The sequence below is a fragment of the Oryza sativa genome, chromosome 2 (assembly GCF_034140825.1).
Source record: "Oryza sativa Japonica Group chromosome 2, ASM3414082v1".
NCBI lineage: Eukaryota > Viridiplantae > Streptophyta > Magnoliopsida > Poales > Poaceae > Oryza > Oryza sativa.
This window is the reverse complement of record NC_089036.1, coordinates 6,821,758-6,843,282: the sequence shown is the minus strand read 5'-3', so window position 1 is coordinate 6,843,282 and position 21,525 is coordinate 6,821,758. Positions and strand designations below refer to the sequence as shown.

At 43.1% G+C, this 21,525-nt stretch overlaps 4 protein-coding genes across 13 annotated transcripts; 1 reads left to right on the top strand and 3 right to left on the bottom strand.

Moving 5' to 3' along the window:
• Nucleotides 1–960: 960 nt before the first annotated feature.
• Nucleotides 961–4,243, bottom strand: LOC107280158 (receptor-like protein kinase HSL1). The gene is made up of 2 exons (XM_015770989.3): nucleotides 1,627–4,243; nucleotides 961–1,548 (listed from the first exon to the last, which is right to left on the bottom strand). The coding sequence occupies exons 1-2, from the start codon at nucleotides 4,241–4,243 to the stop codon at nucleotides 1,172–1,174; spliced, it is 2,994 nt and encodes a 997-aa protein (XP_015626475.1). The 3' UTR covers nucleotides 961–1,171.
• Nucleotides 4,244–5,426: 1,183 nt separating this feature from the next.
• LOC9266140 (cysteine synthase-like) lies at nucleotides 5,427–8,612 on the bottom strand. Of its 6 annotated transcripts, none has more exons than XM_066307325.1 (8): nucleotides 8,411–8,612; nucleotides 7,721–7,807; nucleotides 7,502–7,629; nucleotides 6,870–7,072; nucleotides 6,677–6,805; nucleotides 6,128–6,286; nucleotides 5,831–6,024; nucleotides 5,427–5,726 (listed from the first exon to the last, which is right to left on the bottom strand). In XM_066307325.1, the coding sequence occupies exons 2-8, from the start codon at nucleotides 7,793–7,795 to the stop codon at nucleotides 5,592–5,594; spliced, it is 1,023 nt and encodes a 340-aa protein (XP_066163422.1). In that variant the 5' UTR covers nucleotides 7,796–7,807; nucleotides 8,411–8,612; the 3' UTR covers nucleotides 5,427–5,591. The 6 variants fall into 6 exon arrangements, with proteins under 6 accessions (XP_066163422.1, XP_015626083.1, XP_015626084.1 ...); XM_015770597.3 differs by having other exon boundaries at nucleotides 7,721–7,802; nucleotides 8,418–8,583; XM_015770598.3 differs by having other exon boundaries at nucleotides 7,721–7,802; nucleotides 8,411–8,562.
• A 33-nt stretch (nucleotides 8,613–8,645) lies between these two features.
• On the top strand, nucleotides 8,646–16,853 carry LOC4328761 (cytochrome P450 711A1). Of its 4 annotated transcripts, none has more exons than XM_015770592.3 (7): nucleotides 8,646–8,888; nucleotides 9,560–9,736; nucleotides 12,664–12,733; nucleotides 14,059–14,535; nucleotides 14,646–14,795; nucleotides 14,984–15,878; nucleotides 16,282–16,853. In XM_015770592.3, the coding sequence occupies exons 4-7, from the start codon at nucleotides 14,270–14,272 to the stop codon at nucleotides 16,615–16,617; spliced, it is 1,647 nt and encodes a 548-aa protein (XP_015626078.1). In that variant the 5' UTR covers nucleotides 8,646–8,888; nucleotides 9,560–9,736; nucleotides 12,664–12,733; nucleotides 14,059–14,269; the 3' UTR covers nucleotides 16,618–16,853. The 4 variants fall into 4 exon arrangements, with proteins under 4 accessions (XP_015626078.1, XP_015626075.1, XP_015626077.1 ...); XM_015770589.3 differs by having other exon boundaries at nucleotides 12,584–12,733; XM_015770591.3 differs by having other exon boundaries at nucleotides 12,359–12,733.
• A 209-nt stretch (nucleotides 16,854–17,062) lies between these two features.
• LOC4328760 (uncharacterized) lies at nucleotides 17,063–20,828 on the bottom strand. 2 transcript variants are annotated; one of them, XM_015770595.3, is made up of 8 exons: nucleotides 20,201–20,828; nucleotides 19,120–19,222; nucleotides 18,970–19,035; nucleotides 18,164–18,328; nucleotides 17,977–18,073; nucleotides 17,593–17,719; nucleotides 17,390–17,501; nucleotides 17,063–17,294 (listed from the first exon to the last, which is right to left on the bottom strand). In XM_015770595.3, the coding sequence occupies exons 1-6, from the start codon at nucleotides 20,802–20,804 to the stop codon at nucleotides 17,603–17,605; spliced, it is 1,152 nt and encodes a 383-aa protein (XP_015626081.1). In that variant the 5' UTR covers nucleotides 20,805–20,828; the 3' UTR covers nucleotides 17,063–17,294; nucleotides 17,390–17,501; nucleotides 17,593–17,602. The 2 variants fall into 2 exon arrangements, with proteins under 2 accessions (XP_015626081.1, XP_015626080.1); XM_015770594.3 differs by having other exon boundaries at nucleotides 17,390–17,498.
• Between the last annotated feature and the right edge of the window lie 697 nt (nucleotides 20,829–21,525).

Below are 21,525 nucleotides of genomic sequence, written 5' to 3'. Positions count from 1 at the left end.
TCTAAAACTTTTATAATAGATAAAGATATACCCGCTCGTCAAGCTATTTAATTACACTCAAACGTTCTATTCTTAAGTCCGTGTACTAGATCACACAACTAGTAAGTTTTTTTTATCATCGATGCGATTTATTTTTTTTACATCCAACCCATAATTTCTTCTCTCTTTTTTACCGTGATGAAACGAGCGCCTCATGGACGAGGAGCAGAAAGACGAGCTGCTGACAGGTGGGTCCACATGTCATCCGCTCATGCCAACCGCAAACCTTCCTGCATCCACCGCGAGCCGCCCCCATCGCGGCGGCCGCCGGCGTCGGCGGCGGCGGTGGCGGCGGCGCAGCCGCCGTCTTCGCGCCTCCGTGCGGAACCACCGAGTAAGCCCGCCGCCGCTGGCCCTTATACATGTAATCTCCGCGCGTTTGTGTTTCCATGTTGGATCAAATCCGTTAGTAGGTATGCCAAATTGTTTGGGGTTTTTGATTTCGATTAGCCTGAATAATACACCCTTTTCCTGGGTTAAAAATAAAATCTGCCTTTTGAAGGTACCAAGAGCAAATGCTTTACTCCCTTCATGCATGTAAATTGTTGGAATCAATTCAGATACCCTTTTTTTTCCTATAAAAACTGTTAGTTTCGTCTCCTCTAAGAAAAACAAGAAGTTCTCAATAATTGTAACTTGCTTGGAGTAACCTATGGCCATTACATTTTCGTTTTTTTTCTAGAGATGATAAGGTCCAATTTGTCTCCACATAATAAGGGAGTTTCTGCATTACCTTTTTTTGTTAATCCAAATTGTCATATATAATTAACATCGTGTGCATGCTGACCAAATGAATTCAAGAAATTTCGTCGTCAAACATGCGCAAACATTCATATACAGTTCCATATTACTATCTCCCAGTCGCAGTGCACCGTCCTTTTTTAGCGATCTGTGCACCTCTGCTTTGGAAAATGGAGTGTTTGTAATAATCTGAAGATAACTTTATGTAATGGCATTTAGTTCGCAAGTTAAACAAAATTTAGTGATTGCACACTTCATATTCTTTATCATGTCAACATAAAAGTTAAACAGTAGTAATCACTGGCCTGTAATAAGCATCATCTAGTTGTTGCAAATGAAAAGAATAATCACCTACACCAGGAACCATATATTCTCATTAAGTGCTGCTTAGCTAGGATTCAAGAAGTGTTGTTTCATCAGAGACAGCATGTTTCAAGCTACCCTGAATCCTTGTAGATTTACGGTCAAATTGGATAAGAATATTCAGTACGTCTTTCATTGATGGCCGCATTGAAGGATGCTCCCCAGTACAAATCACAGCAAGTGTAAACACCTCCAATGCGTCCTCAACATGGGTTGGGTCTCTGATTCCCTCATCGAGAAGATCAACTGACAAACCATATTCTTGGTACTGCCTCCATGCCCATTGTGCCAAGCAATAGTACTCTCCACCATCATTTGCCACTCGACCAGTTATGATTTCCAGAAGGACCACACCAAAGCTGTAGACATCGATCTTCTCGTTTACCTTGAGCCGATGTCCATATTCTGCAAAGTGTAAACAATTTAGTGTTTCAGGTAATATGCAAGTATATACTCATCAAAGTTGTTCTTTTCAGCTATCACCTGGTGCCATGTAGCCAAAAGTTCCAGCTATAGCAGAAAATGACTCGTCGTCTCCAGCTTTGAGAAGAATCTTTGCAAGCCCAAAATCTGCCATCTTTGCTCTGAAGTTGTGATCCAGAAGGATGTTGGCACACTTGACATCTCGATGCACTATGGGAGGCGAGCAATGGTGATGCATGTAGCAAAGGCCTCTCGCTGAGTCGATGGCAATTTGCAATCTTGTTGGCCAATCCAGAGGTCCTGGCACACCAATTCTTTCCCTCTGGTGAAGCCATTGATGTAGGCTGCCGTTTTCCATGTACTCGTAGATCAGAAGCTTTGCCTCTGAACTTGAGATGCAGCATAGAAGCTTGACAATGTTTGTGTGCCTGATCTCTCCCAATATCTGAACCTCTGCAAGGAAGTCCTTCTCCAGCTTGTTATCAATATTTTGCATGTTCCATATCTTTTTGACAGCCATCATCCTGCCACCACTTGTTCTATCTCCAGCATAAACCCGGTACACCTTGCCAGACCTGCCACTTCCAATCCAATTCTGCTCGCAGAGCCCAGAAAGAATGTCATTTGCGGTGAAATGCAATACGTGGAAGGGTGTTAACTTCCATGACAAGTGATCTTGTAGATGCTTTTTCCTTCTTAAGAGCATGAAACCAGCCACTGCCGAAACCAAGAGTATAATGCTGGCAACAGCAGAAATGAGGGCTATATGCTTTCCGAACAGATCCTTGTTGATGTTTGCTCTTGCCCTGCAGATAGGGAAATTTTGGAGTGAATTGCTCGATGAGACACAGAGGCCTAGGTTGAATAGGAAGCTCTGCTCATATGCTTTGTTTTGCAATGATGTCGGAATTTCCCCAGTGAGTTGGTTCATAGAGAGATTCAGAAAACTGAGCAGCAGCTTATTAGAATCCTTCGGGATCTCACCAGATAGCTTATTCGATGAGAGGTCTAGGTCGTTCAGCCCTGTAATAAACCCAAACCCTGCTGGGATATTACCAGATATCTGATTTCCACTTAGGTAAAGTGTGTTTAGCCTCATCAGCACTCCAATTGTCGTGGGTAGTGAGCCACTAATTTGATTCCCAGAAAGATCAACCAATCTGACTTGTGAAATGCCTGTCAGATCCCAGGGAATTTCACCAGAGAGCAAGTTGTTTGCTGCTCTGAATACTTTCATTTTGCCTGCCAATGTTGGAATGGGACCTGAGAATCTGTTGTTGCTGATGTCAAGACGTGTGAAGTTCCATGGGAGCTGTTTGGGGAATGTGCCAGAGAAATTGTTGTTCTGTATCATAACTACACTTAGCTGATCTGTCACCACTGACCAAAGGCTCCTGGGGAACTCTCCAGAAAAATTATTATTGTACAACATCAAATTTTGCAACGGATAGCAACCATCCAATGAAGATGGAAGTTTTCCAGAAAAGCTGTTATTGAACACAACAATGCTATATAGCTTCCTGTTGAAGCAGAGGCCTTCTGGTAGCTCCCCAGAGAGGTTATTATTGGAGACCTCAAGATTGGCCAGTGGTGAGTGCTTACCAAGCTCTGATGGGAGCGATCCAGAGAGCATGTTATTGAATAACCGAATGTCAGTAAGCTTTGGCAGCAGCCCAACGCTTGGTGGTATTGATCCACTCAGCTTGTTAAAGTAGAGAAACAATAAGGTAAGGTTGGTCATCTTACCAAATCCATCTGGTATTGTTCCTGTTAACTCATTTGCAGAAACATCAATCTCCACCAAGTTCAAGGCTGTGATGTTGGATTCAATCTCACCGGTGAATCTGTTTGCATACAGGTACAGAATCTGAAGTTTCTTATGTTGCCAGATCCACCTTGGAATTTTTCCTTGGATCTTGTTCGATGATAAGTCCAAGACGTTGAGCTCTCTGAGGCTGGATAGGCTTTCAGGGATTTCACCGGTAATATTCATATTTGACAGCCACAAGTAAGTCAGACGTGTCAACCTACCAAACTCCATTGGAAAGGGAGCCGGGACAAATGGATTGACTGCTAGTGTCAGCCTCTCAAGGTCAGCAAGATTGCTGATATCCTCAGCTGGGTACCTCCCATCAAACTGATTGGTGTCAAGGAGCAGCGACTTCAGCCTTGGGAACAGTCCAATTGATGGTGGAATTCTGCCAGTGAAGTGATTAGATGAAAGGTTGAGATGCTCGAGCAGCGCTGGTAGACTATTTATATCATTTGGGAGCTTCCCAGCAAAGGCGTTGTTCGAAAGGTCAAGGTACTTGAGATTGGAGCAATTGTAGAGCATTGTAGGGAATGGAGAGGATATGTTGTTGTAGGAGACATCCAAGTGGGTGAGGTTCTTGAGGAGGCAAATGGAGGGAGGAATTGGTTTGATGAAGGTTTGATTTGGTAGAGAGATGCCAGTCACCACACCATCTGTGCATGTGATTCCTCCCCAATTGCAGTGAGCAGCAGAATTGGAGCTCCATCTACCTAAAACAGGTGAGCTCCCCCAGTGTCTCTTGATCTCAAGGAGGATTTGGTGTTCATCACTAGATTGATTCACCAACTGCGGGTACGATTTGTGCAGGAGAGAAAATGGCATCATAAAGAACAGGAAGAAGCTTGCGTACCGTTTGTTGGCCATCTTCGATGAATCCTTTTATTTGCTGGAAATCTCTTGCCAAGAGATGAGGAATGCATGATTGAATACAGGGTGTTTAGCTATACTCTATAGTGTTGTTAGGCAGTGAGAACTGAGAATTCCTTTTGTCATAGTTAATTGACAGGTGAGCCTTCCAGCTGAAGAGTCCAGTTCTTATTTTTTTGCACAAATAGTTGTTTTTCTGCAGTTGGTCCCGGGAATTCTGTATTCATAGGAGGCCATGTATGAATAGGGCTGCCCTGCACTTTCGGTGATGCCTTTCTCACTGACTTGGAACCTTCTTATTTCTGCTTATAAAGTTATAGTTCTATCTCTGTGCCAACTACTTCGGAAAATTTTATATGACTGGAACGTGTGTCTTTGGTCAGAATTTAACTCTGTAGTGAGACAGTTTACTAAATGATAACTGAATCTTTACTGTACGTCAAGTTGCACGTGATGTTCGTTTCTACTAAAGATGAAAATGAAGTTAGGGCACGGAAAAATAAGAAAGCTATTAGTGCATAATTAATTGAGTTTTAATTATTACAAACTTAAAAGAGTGTATTTATTTGATATTTTAAGGCAACTTCTATATATCAAGTTTCCATACGAAATGCGTCATTTAGAAGTTTGAAACACGTACTAATGGAAACCAAGATAAAATCTACTACCTCCGTTTTATAATAGATGACAACGTTGACTTTTTCTCATATGTTTGACCATTCGTCTTAAAAAAAATTATGTAATTATAATTTATTTTGTTATGAGTTGTTTTATCACTCATAGTACTTTAAGTGTGATTTATATCTTATACATTTGCATAAAATTTTTGAATAAGACGAATAGTTAAACATGTGAGAAAAAGTCAACGGCGTCATCTATTAAAAAACGGAGGTAGTATCTTTAATCAGAAAAGAACGAGGCTACAAGAACCAGTGTAGCAGCTGCCCAAAATGATGGGTAACAGCATATTGGAAGATGGAAAGAACAAATGTGAGTTTTGTTGTCCCTGTATAGAATATTTCTATATGTATGCACAGAAGTTCGGTGAGAATTCTGGCATTTCATAGAGGAAGAAGTTACTATTGATTTTATCTTCCCTTACCTTCCAAACGAGCGTGACTAACGATTGTGAATTATACATTTCGCTTATAGCCAGACCAGGCCACGGACAGGCTCAGCATTCAGCAAGGAACAGGTAACATTTTGCATATCTGAACATCCATACAATTGATTCTAATCTAAGAGTAATAACACCAATGTACAGAAGCTTCTTACAATATTAGAGTAGAACAACCACCAAGAATGAAGCCTTGAAGATTACACTGCATGATCACCCCTACACATGTCAGCAGAATGCCTTGTTGATGTTGATGCATTCCTCCTTCACCTGCGCAAATAGCTCCGAATTCAGGTATCTCTCCCCACCACTGGAGAACATCGTCACGATCATCTTTCCCTTGTTCTCCTCCCTTGCTGCAACCTATCAATCAGTACACAAATTGAGAGGAGCAATGTAATTGACAATCATGTTTCTATAATAAATCATTACTGTAGTGTTTGCTGAAAAAAAATGAAAGAGCTTGCCTTCAAGATGGCAGCTGCGTTGGCTCCTGAAGATATTCCAACGAGCAATCCTTCTTCCCTTGCCAACCTTCTTGCCATGTCCATAGCTTCTTGAGTGGTCACTGTTACTATCTCATCTATTTGTGATCTGTCCAATATTTCTGGGATAAATCCTGGACCTATGCCTTGGATGTTATGGAATGCTGGTTCACCTCCTACAAGTGATAATACACAAGCTCACTTGCTCAGTTTTACATTCAGTTTGTGTGGCATTGCTGAGAGGAGAGCAAATATCAATATAGTGGTCATTTATGTTACCTGAAATTACTGCACTTTCAGCTGGTTCAACACATATCAGCTTTATGGATGGATTCTTCATCTTGAGATACCTCCCTACGCCTGTCACTGTGCCTCCTGAACCAGATGCAGCTACAAATATATCCACTTTGCCTGCTGTATCTTTCCATATTTCAGGTCCTGAGAACAAAATTTTAGTTCAGTAAATATTTCAGGTCAAATATGTTACCTGCAAGTAGTAGTCAAGACTCAAAGAGTTGGCTGATTGCATGGAAGCATGACCGTACAAAAGGCAACAAAATTTAATCATATCAAAGCATTTACTGTATGAGTGACACTGTTTAACTAACTTCAACAATCTAAGCTTCATGCGTGGTTTCCATATTGTAATTCATAATTTGCAGGATTACAGTATGTCTAATTGTCTTTTTTTTAGATAATGGGAGTAAGTCTAATTGTCTAGTTACAAGAATATTATAATGCTACTCAACACTGCTACTATAGTACTACTAAGATTTCTAGCGCTGCTACATCAATTTTACTTTGAAAGAAATAATAAATCTATGTTACCTGTCCATCTGAAGTGCGCATCAGGATTAGCAGGATTGGTGAATTGATCTATAACAAACACATTCTCCATATCCTTCTTCAGCTGTTCAACTCTATCAAGTAGCCCCTTGAATCCATTCAGTGCAGGGTCTGCAGGAGACTAGCATGTTACATCTGACCTGTAATACGAGGGCCATGGAGCTAAGCTTCTTACCAACCAAAATCACTTCAACTCCCAGGTATCTCAACAGGATTTGTTTATCTATCGAGAGTTTAGCAGGCATGACAGCAATGAATTTGTAACCTTTCTGAGCAGCAACAAACGCCACTCCGATACCAAGATTGCCGCTTGTGACCCCTGCTAGTGTTGTGATGCCAGGTGAGATTAAGCCTCTCTCCTCTGCATCTTCGATCAATCTGCAAGTCAGCATTCATACTTGTCATGATAGCAATTTGATGGATTTTCATTCATATTGCTGTCAAAAGTTGGTAAATTTGAGGGGAATAACTTTATCCCTACCATGTGGTAGTAACAAGAAACATTTGCCAATCTATCGTTTCTATGATAAATTCTTCGTAGTAAGTAATTTCTATTGAAATGACTCTTGTTTGAACTAAAAACTGCAAAACTCTTTTTTTGGGGGAAAAACTGCATAACCAATCCTTGAATAATATGTTATGCACTAAAAACTGCATAACCATTCCTTGAATAATATGTTTGCACTAAAAACTGCATAACTCAACATGTTGGCCTGGTGCTATTTAAATTCTAACCTCACATTATCCTTGAATAATCTTGAATAAACTTGGTACATCAAGATGATCTAGAGAGGTTAGACCAATCACCTGAGAGCACTCCGATCCTTCACAGAGGAAAGGGGTTGGTATGGCTCAATCTTCCCAACCAGCCGAGCAGCTATGCCATCTTTCTTAGCAATATTCTTCAATTCTATCAGTGGTGTCCAACCAATCAGCTGCTAGACAGGAATACAGAATTTACTTAAACCAAATCTAATTGCAAAAAGAGCAAAATTTGCAACTGAGAAACTTAAGCATATATATAACCTGTGTGATGTTGGATGCAATGCATTCTCCCTGAGATGAGAGCAGAGATGGCACCCCTTTCCTTCCTTCCTGCATCTCCACTCTGTGCTACTTAAATTTACAAGAAACCAAACAAAAACTGAACAATCTCCAAATCTCTGGAACAAATCAATGGCTAGAAGAAGTAGAACATGCTCAAGTATGCTATGTGCCTACTGCCTATATATACATCACTAAATTAGTAAATTAAATTTGAGTGTGGAAGAGAGTCCATCAAATATGTGGATGTAAACCATACAGCAAAAGAGCAGTAGCCATGAACTTTCCCTTCAGACCAACTTGCAAAAAAAATGTTAGTTCACTGACATATGAGACTAGATCAACGTGGAGTGTATCCAAAACATGATATATAAAGAACACCATAATCCACCAATCGGCTGGAAGCCTGGATTGACCACATCAATTCTAAGCAAGGGTTGGAATTTGCTGCTTGGGGTGCACGGCAACCAATCAAGATGAGAAGAAACATTGTGGAAAAGTCACAACAAATCCTCCAATCATTTATGGAGCAATTCCAAATTCTGTGCCTCAGCAAATTAAAAATTAAAAAAAACACATACACACAAAAAAATATTGAACAATTGCATAGAACAGCAGCTAAGAGCAAATCATCAAGAAGCCAAGAACTGTTCATGTCTATTCCGAACTAACACTGAACTGGATTGGAATGGTGTCTTGGGGGTGATTGAATGATCCAAGAGCGGCGCGTGGCGGTGGCCGGCGGCGGCGATTCGCCGCCGGTGGAGTCGCCGCCGCCGGAATCGGAGCGGAGGCGAGACGGGCTCCCTCTACCGGAAGGAGATGGCGTGTCACTGCAAACGGGGCCCACTTGTCAGTGCCCCACCCCCACCTTCCTCTCGCTTTTCACTTTCACCCTCGCTTTCCTACGGTTTTTACGGTTTTACCCCTCCCCCTTTCTTCTCTCTCTCTCCCCCTCCGCCGCCGCCCGCCGCCGCCACCTCCGGCGACGGCGGCGGCATTCGCGCGGGCGCATTCGCCAGAGGCGGCCGCGGCGGTGGCGCGGATCGATCCCTCGAGGCCCGTGCGGTAGCTGCGGCTCGCCGTCCCCTCTGCCTCGCTCGCTCGCGCGCCCGCCTCCGATCCTTCCACTTCCACGCGAAATCATCAGGTGGTTTACTTCTAATTATCGCATGGTTTTCTTTGGGTTTCGCAGGATCTGATTATAGATGTTCTTGCGCATCATGTGTGAGATTGGAGGCTCCATTCAGACTAAAAATCTGTGCGGTTTTGTTATTAGTGGTAATAAAACTTGTGAGATTTGTTGTCTGCGAAATGCCAAAATTATCGTGAGAAGTAATTGATTTATGAGATATGTAAGCAAGAAAAATGCACAATTACATTGAGAATCCCTTAATTTATGGAAGCTTCGCCAATTATTTTGCTTGGACTAGCCTATATCGGAGACATGAATATGCATAATATGAGCATTCCTAGAGGAGAGCTAGTGTAGCAGACAGTGGCCCCCAAGAAACGGTGTTATTACATAGGCCAATATGCATATCATTCGTGTGTCCTTAAATCAAATCAGTTGGTAATAGTACAAATCACCTACAGTATATGCAGACAACGATATCTGTAATCGCACATAGTCTCCGAGAAAAATGATTCTTTCCGAACGTAGCTTTTTCTCTACTGAAAATCGAAATATTACGACTCATTATGTGCTGCCAGAAGAAAATGAGAATTATCCATGTTGAATTGTTGATCATCACGCTATCAGTTACTCCAATAATGCTATGAAACACGATTCAGCGACTGATGTATTTTATTTTAGTTTAGCCAATTGGGAAGAAGGAATGGCGAGCACTATTAATGCCAGAACCTGGTTGGAAAAATGACTTGGTACTTTGGTAGCAAGTTGTCTATTCATCAATAAGAGATGGTAGATTCCAAAGCAGAGTTGTCAAAAGATTTGTGATTTGGCTAGCTTCCCTACTCGCTAAAAGGAGAACTGAGGTATGTGCTACGTAGCAATCATCTTTATTTTTTCTGATCAGACTGCAGCTGCTTTAGTATCATATTGCTTATGTATTACGACAATATGCTTCCTTGTCACCTCCCAGTTGTATTAGATTTCTTAAGAAAACATCGTTGAGACTGGAGAGTTGACTGTCTTTATTTAATCTAATCTTCCTTCTACAAAGAGGTTGATGCTTGAACTTACGTACCACACATATTTTTTTCAATTCATTTCACAAACCAAATCTGGAAAAATTATATCAGCACTGTAGCCAAATCAATTATTTGAATCCACATAGGAGTATCAAACTAGCATAACATAACTTTTTGCTGGACTAGCTCGATAGCATTTTGACCTTAGAGAAGTACCCTGTGACCCTTGTCTATTAGTGCCTGTCACACACAAGGAGCAAGGAATAATTAGGCCAAGGCAAATTCAAAGACTACAGAAGAACTTTATCATGGCATATGAGACTTTATGTTCACCTTCCATGTAAAGGTATGGAATAGCCAATGGTGGGACAACTTCCAACTATCCAAGAGAATACTCTTCTACATACACCAATGGTGGCACAGCTTTCGGTTGCTGTCATTGGTTATGAACCTGTTGCCTATTCAGTGCTCGTATATTCTTCAGTATCTAGATTGGATTCGTGACCTCTCTCCTTTTCTTTATACTTTACGCTCCAAAGAAGTACTATTCACCCACGAGGCCTAGGTTCGATTAGAAGTCACCAGCAAAGATGAAGTAGACAACAAATCATTGATATGTAACTGTATACCACAGTTCCTCATCTCCACCTGAGTTGCCTAACTTCTGATATGATATCCTCTGGCCTCATGAATGAAGTATTTATGGCGATTTTGGATTATTTATAGATGTATACTGCTTTCTGGAAAGTTCCTATGCGGCAGCTATGTTTGAAGCATACCCTAAACAGTTTTGAAACCTTCAATCGCACCATGATGCATGATTTTTGGCCTTCTGCCCTTCTCCTTTGCCTTCCAAATGCATAGGCTGGAGTAATTGATTGTGAAAAAGGAATTGAAGTAGATGATTGTCATCACATGATATGGTGAGAACATTTCACTTTCAGCTATTATCACCTCAATCCTTGGTATCCAAAATTCCACATCAAGTCATACATACTTACCTAGCTATCTGCCTACTGAGATACGGCCGCTGGCCCACTACCTTAGCCTACAGAGGAAGAGCCTCCCCAACATTCATCGCCAAACACTGAGCCATCAGGTTGCATGTCCAGGAATGAGGGGTTTATGCACATCATTGTCAGAAAAAGAGAGTTGTGAAATTCAGGGGCACAAATTAAAAATTTGCGCACATATTACAAGCTGTGCAAAACGTCAACAGCTGGAGATTCCCCCATCTCCCTGGTGACTTGGTACAATAATTGTCCAAGTTGGGTTCTTTTACTATTGACCTTTTCCTGTTACCATCAACCCTAATATTGTACTGAAGGGCTCTAAACTGGTGAACAAAAGTTGTGTGCCTTTATCCTCTTTCAATTGCTTCATGCAATGCAAAAACTGATACTGGAGATTGAATGCCACAGCATCGATGCCAAATTATGTTAAAAATAGTAAAGCTTCATGCCATAGGGCTTGCTGCAGTACATCTAGTCACTTCACTTGACTTACTTTTTACTTCAATGGCATGGTAATATAGCTCCGTGGAGTCACTTTAATCCATAAATTACTCATTCGATTCAGTTTTGGGACCCAGTTTCTTGTCATGACAACTGATACACAACCGAGAGATTGTTCATGGTACACTATGCATTGGATCTATGGTTTAACTATGGTTGTTCTCAGTCTCGTGCATTTGCACGTAGGGTCAAAAAGTGACAGGTTGTCGGTCACCTTTGTTGGCCCGTGTATCATTCACTCATTTTTAATGGAAACTATTGTGCAGCTGGAGTATTTTTCTTCCTTTTTGGTGGGTGTCCACGAATATCTTAGGTTCTTGATAGAGCCTATCAGCCTACGAAATATCTTCAGTCATCTTTTCCTCTCTTTTTTTTCCCTGATTTCTTGTTGATTAGAGGGCTATTTGATGAGTGCTAGTTGTGATAGGTAAAATCAATTCAAAATAAGATTAGAATCTGAATAGGTTAAGCATTCTCCCATTTGATCCATGCATGGGTACCTTATGAGTTCTCATGATTCAGGTATTTAATGACTTTTACCTTTGGTAAAGGAGACCAGAGCAAGTGAACTCTGAAATATATTTATCTCTCTGTGCTTTGTCATATGTCTTCTTTTACACTTCTGGACTAGATATTTCTGCGTGGTCCGAAATGTGCTTAGCCCTGTAATGTCAAAATTCTGGGGCATTACCATGAATCAAGTGGAGGAGTTGCAGCGCAAATTAGCTCATAGTAATTAAACATGTATATTACCGTACCACTACATGTATTTTTGTAGAACTAAAGAGGAGCCTTCATCTTTTTAATAGATGGAAACAGAAAATATCGAGAGAGAAACTTAAACCAAAGTTTTAGTTAGATAGCATTTATCAACAACTTGCTAAGTGGACTGAATAGATGAGAAGAAAACATTACACTGTTGTAATAACCTTATAAATCTAAAATGGAACAGAGCTGGAAATGGAACATGTTTGTATACTACAAGCACAACGTCTTAGTTTGGAAAAGAACAGAGCTGGGCCCCATGATGGCTGGAAAAGAACAGGGCTCTGTCAGCCTTGAAGAAAAGAGTACATCGAGGAGAGAATATTTCCTCTGGGAGATGGCAACAGGAGAATCAGTGTTAACCCTGCAACCAATATCCAGAGAATGTGGACCATTGTTTTTCATTTTGTAGGCCATGCTGAAGGGAACTGGGATCGTGGAATCTCCCAAACACCTACTAATACTGATGCTGCTGCTGTACTACATCATCAGGAATCAACTGGGGAAGGGAGGAATGCTAGTAACCAGATGGTAACTGCCAATACCTGGTTTTCTTATAAAGGTATGGACTTTATGTGATCCCATAGAATTGAACTGATTTGCAATTTGTTCGACCAATTATTATCAATTTTGAAGTGATATTTTAAAACGCGTGATATATTTCGCAACAAATGAGAACTTGACGATAAAATATGTGACCTGGTGCTTTCGACGACTCTTATTGAAAAAATTGCTGTTTTTGGCATAATTTTCAACTGACGTCAGTATGTCTAATCGAATCCCACGAGGTACGGTTAAGGTTGGATATTCAAAACTTTCATGATTCACGAATAATTTTCCACTTACTTGTGTACAACATGTGGCATGGTGGATTAGTGAGTTAACATGCAAACTAGCAGAAAAGAAAATGATCTGACCTACGAGTGACACATGCACATTGTTGAGCTTATAATGCATAAAGCATAGCACCACAAAAAGTGTGGAAGATCCTAGCCCCCCAAGTATCGTGGTGCTAATACCATCCTTGTCAGAATCCTGGTGTCAATTCCATCCCACTGGGAATCTTGAGAGATACTTTCAAAGTTTATTCTTTTCACACGGCAATATTGACAGCCATTTTGACTGTCACACTGGCCAAGATTGCAAAGCAGTGATACTAGCCAGTGTAAAATTTTTTGACCAAATTACAGTGCTAAAATGGGTGTACTGGTATCCATTTGATTCCCCATTCCAATGCCTTCATGGTTGCCATCAGAGATATCCTTGTTGTCACTGCACATGTGCTTTAATTATGAGAAAGAAACCAATGGCTGAACCATAGAACCCAATTCCATCCGAAAAGGATATGCGAAGAACGATCCCTACGTTTCTGCTTCCTTCAGTTTGTGCTGTCGTATTTATGATGGCTGCAGGTTTAAGTGGAATTCAATATGCGGGTTCAGATAGATGAGTGGGCACTTTGTAGAAAAAAATCACAATTTGACTACTGCACTCGTTTTATATTATTGCTATTTGTCCGCACAATTTCTCCCTGTTTTTCGGTTATAAAAGGTATAAAATAACAGCTGGTGATGAAATTGATTTTCTCCTGTTAACAAAACTATAGTTGCAATTAAAAAACTTGTAGGTAATGCAAGTAGTGTGTGTGCGTTTGTGTGTGTATATAGTAGTTAGGCCAATTGATCAAGCAAATATTGGTATAGTCAAAGATAAGGTGGTAAATCAGGGATAAGAAATCTGCTATTGTATGTAAACTTTTGGCTGTAGACAGTCTGTTGAAATGCTATTGCTAACGATTGGTTGTAAATGAAAGTTCAGCACTTTTTTAGAATTCAAAAACGCTTTGCTTACAATGAAATTACTCGATTTTTCACTGGTCTTACACAGGTCAAGAACTGCTGGTGTGTGACGCGTGTCACCACACGTTCTCTATCGCCCCTCTCTGGAACGGCTCCCCGCTGCTACAGCAAGTCCTGGGAATAGCAGCATGAAGAGGACAATCACTCGTGCCTCACGTTTAAATTGGCATGAGCAGCACCAATCCAGGCACCAGAAGCAGCCAGCGAGCTAGCAAACTCTCCATTGCAAACTTGTGAGCATGCAAGCATCTTCCATGGAGGCAAGCAATTGCTCCATTGCACTTGAAATCAGCCATGTTGCAACCCCAGGTTTACCTGTCCTGCTGCTTGGATCTTCACTGGCTCTGCTTGCTGTGTTTCTGGTATACTTCTATGCACCTTTCTGGAGCTTGAGGACAGTTCCAGGGCCTCCAACCAGGTTCCCCATAGGCCACCTTCATCTTCTCGCCAAGAACGGGCCGGACGTCTTTCGCGCCATCACGAAGGAGTACGGTCCGATCTTCAGGTAATGATGCTAAACTGCTAATAATGGGAGCAGAACAGAATTTCATGTTATGTCTGAATGCCAATCTTGAGAGTTGGTTGCTCATGGAGGAGGCTGTACTGTGCTTGCAGGTTTCACATGGGGAGGCAGCCACTGGTGATTGTGGCCAATGCTGAGCTCTGCAAGGAGGTCGGCATCAAGAAGTTCAAGGACATCCGCAACCGCAGCACCCCGCCTCCCAACGTCGGCACGCTTCACCAGGATGCCCTCTTCCTCACCAGGTAAACTTCGCACTGTTTGGTGCTAATCGTTTCAAAAAAAAGAAAAAAGAAAAAAAAAACTATGCTTATCTGTGCCCAAGATGCCAGTAGAATCTGAGAAGGCAAAGGCTGGTTTCTTTGTCGGAAATCTGAAAAACAAATGTGTTGATGTGTGTGTATTGCAATGCTGGTATTTTTGGTGGTGTCAGGGACTCGACGTGGTCGTCGATGAGGAACATGGTGATCCCGCTGTACCAGCCGGCGAGGCTCGCCGGACTCATCCCGACGATGCAGTCGTACGTGGACGCTCTGGTGGACAACATCGCCGGGTGCCCGGACCAGGACTGCATCCCCTTCTGCCAGCTCTCGCTGTGCATGGCCATCGACATCATCGGCAAGACGGCGTTCGGCATCGAGTTCGGCCTGTCCAGGAAGGCGGCCGACACCGCCGCCGGCGACGACGGAGACGGCGACGACGACGACGACGTGAAGGAGTTCTTGAGGGAGTACAAGAAGTCCATGGAGTTCATCAAGATGGACCTGTCCAGCTCGCTGTCCACCATCCTGGGCCTCTTCCTGCCGTGCGTCCAGACGCCGTGCAAGCGGCTGCTCCGCCGTGTCCCCGGCACGGCGGACTACAAGATGGACCAGAACGAGCGCCGCCTGTGCCGCCGCATCGACGCCATCATCGCCGGCCGGCGGCGTGACCGCGACGCCGGCGACGGGGCGGCGCTGGACTTCATCGCGGCGCTGCTTGACGCGAGAGAGAGCGGCGGCGGCGGGCACGGCGGCTTCGCGCTGGAGGACCGGCACGTCCGGGCGCTGGCGTACGAGCACCTGATCGCCGGGACGAAGACGACGGCGTTCACGGTGTCGTCGGTGGTGTACCTGGTGTCGTGCCACCCGCGCGTGGAGGAGAGGCTCCTCCGGGAGATCGACGGGTTCGCGCCGCGCGGCCGCGTCCCCGGCGCCGACGAGCTCCACGCCGGCCTCCCCTACCTCAACCAGGTCATCAAGGAGGCCATGCGCTTCCACCTCGTCTCGCCGCTCATCGCCCGGGAGACCTCCGAGCCCGTCGAGATCGCCGGCCACCTCCTCCCAAAGGTACACCCACGTCACCACCACCTCGCCGGCGGCGAGCTCGTGGCTTCTTTTTTTTTTTTAACAACTCGCACCAGACAACGCGAAATTCATCTTGATAGAGCATGAAAAAATTACAAGCCCTAGGAGATCATAACCAAGAAAAAAAAATTATACCACCACCCGCGCACCGACAGCACCAACATACAAATCTTGGAGAAGGCTAGCATCGGACAGGCCGCCGCTAAATGTGACCGGCCACCGCTAGCCAACAAAGGACGTACAGCCGGGATTGTTCAAAACCTAACTCTTACAATCGACACAGAACCATACTCTATCCATGTCTTTGGGATTGAGGGATAGGGTGAGAGAGAAGAACCGTACTCTAGCTCGTGGTTTCTTGATTGTGATGTTGTTGTGGGTGCAGGGGACGTACGTGTGGCTGGCGCCGGGGGTGTTGGCGAGGGACGCGGCGCAGTTCCCGGAGCCGGAGGAGTTCAGGCCGGAGAGGTTCGCGGCGGGGGCGGCGGAGGAGAGGGCGAGGCACCCGTACGCGCACATCCCGTTCGGGATCGGGCCACGGGCGTGCGTGGGGCACAGGTTCGCGCTGCAGCAGGTGAAGCTCGCCGCCGTCGGCCTCTACCGCCGCTACGTGTTCCGCCACTCGCCGGCGATGGAGTCGCCCCTCCAGTTCGACTTCGACCTCGTCCTCGCCTTCCGCCATGGCGTCAAGCTCAGGGCCATCAAGAGGACCAACACCTGAGCTCACCTCAGCCTGAGCCTAGCACTGTGTGAAGTATGTGTACAGTATATGTGTGTTGCTAATCTGCTAGTGGTGTGTTTGCTAAGAGAGCAAATTGCAAATCTGGCTAGTTTGTATTTTCAAGTTAAATTTGTAATTTAGAAATCTTGCAGATATTTCTCAAGTATAAAGCAAGTTATATTATGTACAGTAGAAGTTTGGAGAGTTAACTAATTGAGTGTGTGAAAAGTGTTAAACATGTGTCCCTTGAAATGAACTGAATAGTCTTTCAAAAAAAAAAGAGAAAAGGAACATCCTGCATATCATTTGATTGCACCTGCCATCAAATGCAAAAAGAAAAAAAACAGCGTCTTTTTTTTCTTGGAAAATAGACAGCATTTGTCACACATGCAGAAGAGAGGAAAAAAGAACACTTCCAAAAGATCGAGGTTTCCGCAATCATGAGTTCAAGAAAGCTGATATGCAGCCTATGGTTGCACTTCTCTTGTTGTGTAGTTTTACAAGTGTGTGATCCAAAAATATAGTTCTACTTTGCAATAATAAAAAAAAATAAAAGAACCAATGCTACCTCATCATACATATGAAGAAAATAAATCAAGAAAGGTTAAGGTTACAAAAGAACGCCCTACTTATAGAACTGTGTACATGAAACACGCTCGTGTTATACATGGAATCACCTGCCAGAAAAAGCGAGATTGGTGAGACAAATGTGTTCTAGACTAAAGTGCAAAGGAAAAAATGAATAACAGATAGAACAGCTCAAATTATATACCCTCGAATGTTCTTGCAGCCCATAGGTGAAACCTACAGATGATGGGAGTTATCTATTCACATCGATGTCTAATGAAGTGTTCCATAGGTGGGTGATTCCTGAGTACCTCCTGCTGATAAGCAAACATAGCAAATTCATGGGCTAGTGAAATTTAAGTGATTTTAATAAAGCAAACAATGTGCATTATTGTGTCTCTTACATACCATCCAGGAACTACCGAAGCTCATCATGAAACCCATAATCATCTTCTGTGAATAAAGCACTGTAGAATACATATGGGTTCTCAATCATCTCTTGCAAACTCAGTTGCCCATCTTTGTTTGTGTCAGCCTACATTGGAGAAACCAGCAGATGGGTTATTAGATTAGCACATCATCAGACCCTTCCAGCAAAGTGAAACATGTTGTTAAGTCACTCATTCGACTTGATTGAAGTTGTATGTTTCGATAAAAAAGTGCAAGTTGCTGTACAAACACTGGTGACACTTTATGACTCCAGAATCTAGATAAAAAAATCTGACTGCTTTAGACTGAAAGGTAGTCCAAGATACCCTGAAAGTAAAATGAGATACAGTCTGCCAGTATTACCTGTGTTATCACATAGTCAGCTTGTTGCTTGGCATAGAAGTGTTCTGGTGGGTGGAGATTTCCAATAATAGGTTTTAGCTCATCTGCTGACAAAAGCCTGCAAAATGGGTAAGCCTCCTAACTCAATCCTCAGAAATTATGAATTCTTTATATAGGATAACAAGAGAACATTAGAGCTGTAATATACCCATCATTATCCAGATCAAGATGTGTAAATGATTTTCTTGCGGGTGCATCAGAAGCATTGGAGTCATCTGTTGAAGCCTCCTCATCAAAATGCCGAATTGAGTAAAATAATCCATTATAGAACTCTTGAAAATTGAGTTTTCCATCATTATCTTTATCTCTTTCCCTGAATAGTGAACAAAAATTGGTCTTAAAATATTGAAATTGTTGAAATTTCCAGCTGACCCCATAAAGTAAGCTAAAAGGGATGTGATTGTTGCAGGGCCTCAACCAAGGAATGAATATTGTCGAGGATTTTTATTTTAAAATCCACCACCTTTTAAGGTTTTTTGCTCAAACTTCAAAGCATACATTTCATTGAAGCCCAAGATTCAATTCCTAAACCTGCTTGTTTTGACTATTGAAAACTTACAAGCAATGAATAGCATTTATGCATGCAGCCGTTTCACACAGTCAACTAACAGAGTACCTAGACTCTAAAGAATACCCAGTACTATCACCAACCTGAAGTAAGAAAAGTAAGAAATGCTCCAATTATAACCATTGCACAACATAGTGATGCACAAGCCAGAATGTAGCATCACTCCATCAAGGGCATTGTTTCAGCAAGTAATAACCTAAGAATATGTTCTAGAGTTTCATAATTGTTCTTTTTTGTAGTTTCTAACTCTCTAAGTTCAGCAAGAAAAAAAATATCTTTCATCTCCATTTTGTTTGTGCGGAACTGAATTATAATAAGAGGAGGATACAAATGGAATATGAACTTGCAGATGTGTAAGGAAATAATGTTTGGAGGGAAAGATGCACCTGACTTCTTCTTTGCACAACCAATTTATTAGCTTTGGGTTCGTAGTATCGGCTGGATGTAAGAAGCTGCACAAAGTAAACCAAAGAAAATACTGTAAAACAAGAAAGGAACTCCAGAAGATTAATAGATAGTCAGAGGAAAGGTTATACTCGTTAAACTCTATCAGATTTAGGAAGCCATCACCGTCCATATCCGAAGCATTAAAGTGCTCCTCCTTCCACCATCCCACCCCATCATTGGATGAGTTATGATCTGCACAAAGATGACACTTAGTGCTCACATTGATAACGCATAAATGAGAACATTTGGATTTGGATGAAACTGATCATAGTTTATTTAATGATTCCTATTGTGTGTATTTTGAGTAGTTAGACACAGCTTTTTCATGTAATATATAGAACTTGGTCAATCCACAGAACTATCCAGGATGATTGTACATGCCAATTGTTGTTAAATATGTACATAACATGAAAATTCTAATTCTAAGTTTACTAGTCGACCAAGGGATGAAACATGTCAAAAATGCACTTTTAAATATGCTTATGAACAATTGTTTGGTACCAATCACAAGCATTAGAATATATGGGGCTGAGAAGGCCAATGTAGGACAATACCAATAAGAGTTTAATTCCAACATAAGGATTGAAATTATGTCGATTGGAGACTATATTCCATCGCAGGAAAAATAAAAAGTTCCCCATGAGCACCTAACTCCGAAGACCAGATATGTGTAAAGTTCAGGCATGGAGAATGTATGTAAATTAATTAGATTTTCTAAGAACAGCCGAAAATAGTCTAGGTCTATTTTATTAAAAGTTAAGACCTAAGAGTTCATTAAACAGCACTCCAAATCAGCTCCCCGCAGGAAATTCATGAAAGAAGATGACAGAATGTCTTTGTAAAACAGCATTTCTAGTCAAATAAAATTGGGGAAATTTTGAAAGTTCTATTTCTGCGCTATGGTTGAATCGATGATGCCTACATTGAGGTGTGAAGTCATCCTCTTTCTGTAAATGAATTGAAATCACAACGTGTTAATGGTAGTCCAAAAACCTAGTGAACCAAAAATCTACTGATGGATCACCAAATTCAACACACCAAGATCGCGAGAGCTCACCCAAGATAGGCAGCTAGTCAACTAGCGTCTCTAAGGAGGCAAATGCTGCGCTTCAATGAACCAAAAATTGGATGGCTGGTGTCAGCTCGAGAGATGTGAATACGCATACGTACCATCGAACCGCCATGCCCAGCTGGGGCGCTCGTACTCGGAGAAGGCGATGCGACCGTCGTGGTCGCGGTCGTGCAGGTCGAGCTCCCTGGCGGTGCGGTGCATCACCTCGCGGCGCGCGGAAGCGAGGTTCCAGGCGGTCAGCTCGGCGGGCGTCACGGCGCCGTCGGCGGGGTCGACGTCGATCTTGGGGAACAGCGCCTCCACCCGCCGCGTCAGGTTGAACCGCGCGGCGTCGTTGATGTAGTCCTCGTCGGGGTCGGCGCCGAAGCCGCCGCCGCCGTCGATGTAGTCCTCGGGGACGGGCGCCGCCTCGAACCCCGGCGCGTGCAGCCCCGCGGCGGCGAGGCGCTCCCACTCGCGGTCGTCGCGGCGGCGCTCGAGGCCCGCGATGACGGGGTCGAACGGGATCTGGCCGCGCGGGGAGGGGGAGGCGCGCGCGCCGCGGAGGCGGAGGCGGCGGTGCGGGTGCGGGTGCGGGGTGGGGCTGGACGGGGAGAGGTGGAACAGGAGGAAGAGGAGCCCCGCGGAGGCGAGCGCCAGCGCCAGCGTCACCGCGACGGTCTGCGCCGCCGAGGGCTTCCTCGCCGCCGGCGACCGCGCCATGGCCGACTCGGCTGCTCCTCTCTCTTTTTTTTTTCTTTCGTTTTTTTTTTTTTTGTTTAGTTTTGTGTGGGGCTTTTGCTTCGAGAAGTGGGCAGAGCTGGCAGTTGGGACTTGGGAGTTGGGAGCGCTAGTCCACTCGGATGTTATTGGAGGGAATGACATGTGGGCCCATAGTTTGGTGGGGCCGAGATGTCAATCGCTAGGTTTTTGGTCGGCGATGCCACCGAGCAGGAAGGCACCCAGGCACCAGTATAGTTTGACCATAAGAAAATTATTGACAGAAATAACTATAGTGTCATATTTTTTAAAAAATTAGTCAGCGTGTATTTACTTTGTAATTTTCTAAATTACATATATAAATTTAGTGTATTTATAATATAAATTCTAAAATTACATAGTAATTATATTTGTAAGTGGTGTGTAAGTGCCTAAGTGGAATGTAAGTGGAGTATAAGTGGGTGTAAATTTAAATCTTACATTGGAAAAGTTAAAAAGCAAAAGCATGTGCAATCCTTACTTTATAGGAGATGATTTTGAAAAGAAATCGAAAGGTCCGAACAAGCACAACTGAAACGTAGTCTCGCGCACAGTAATCAGACGCACAGTAAAGCCGATTGAGATCAGCCACATTTTTTTAGCAAGTCTGATTATTGACACTAGTACTCTCTCGGTCTCAATATGTACTGGCAACATAGGATGACAACTTAAGATGAGATTAGAC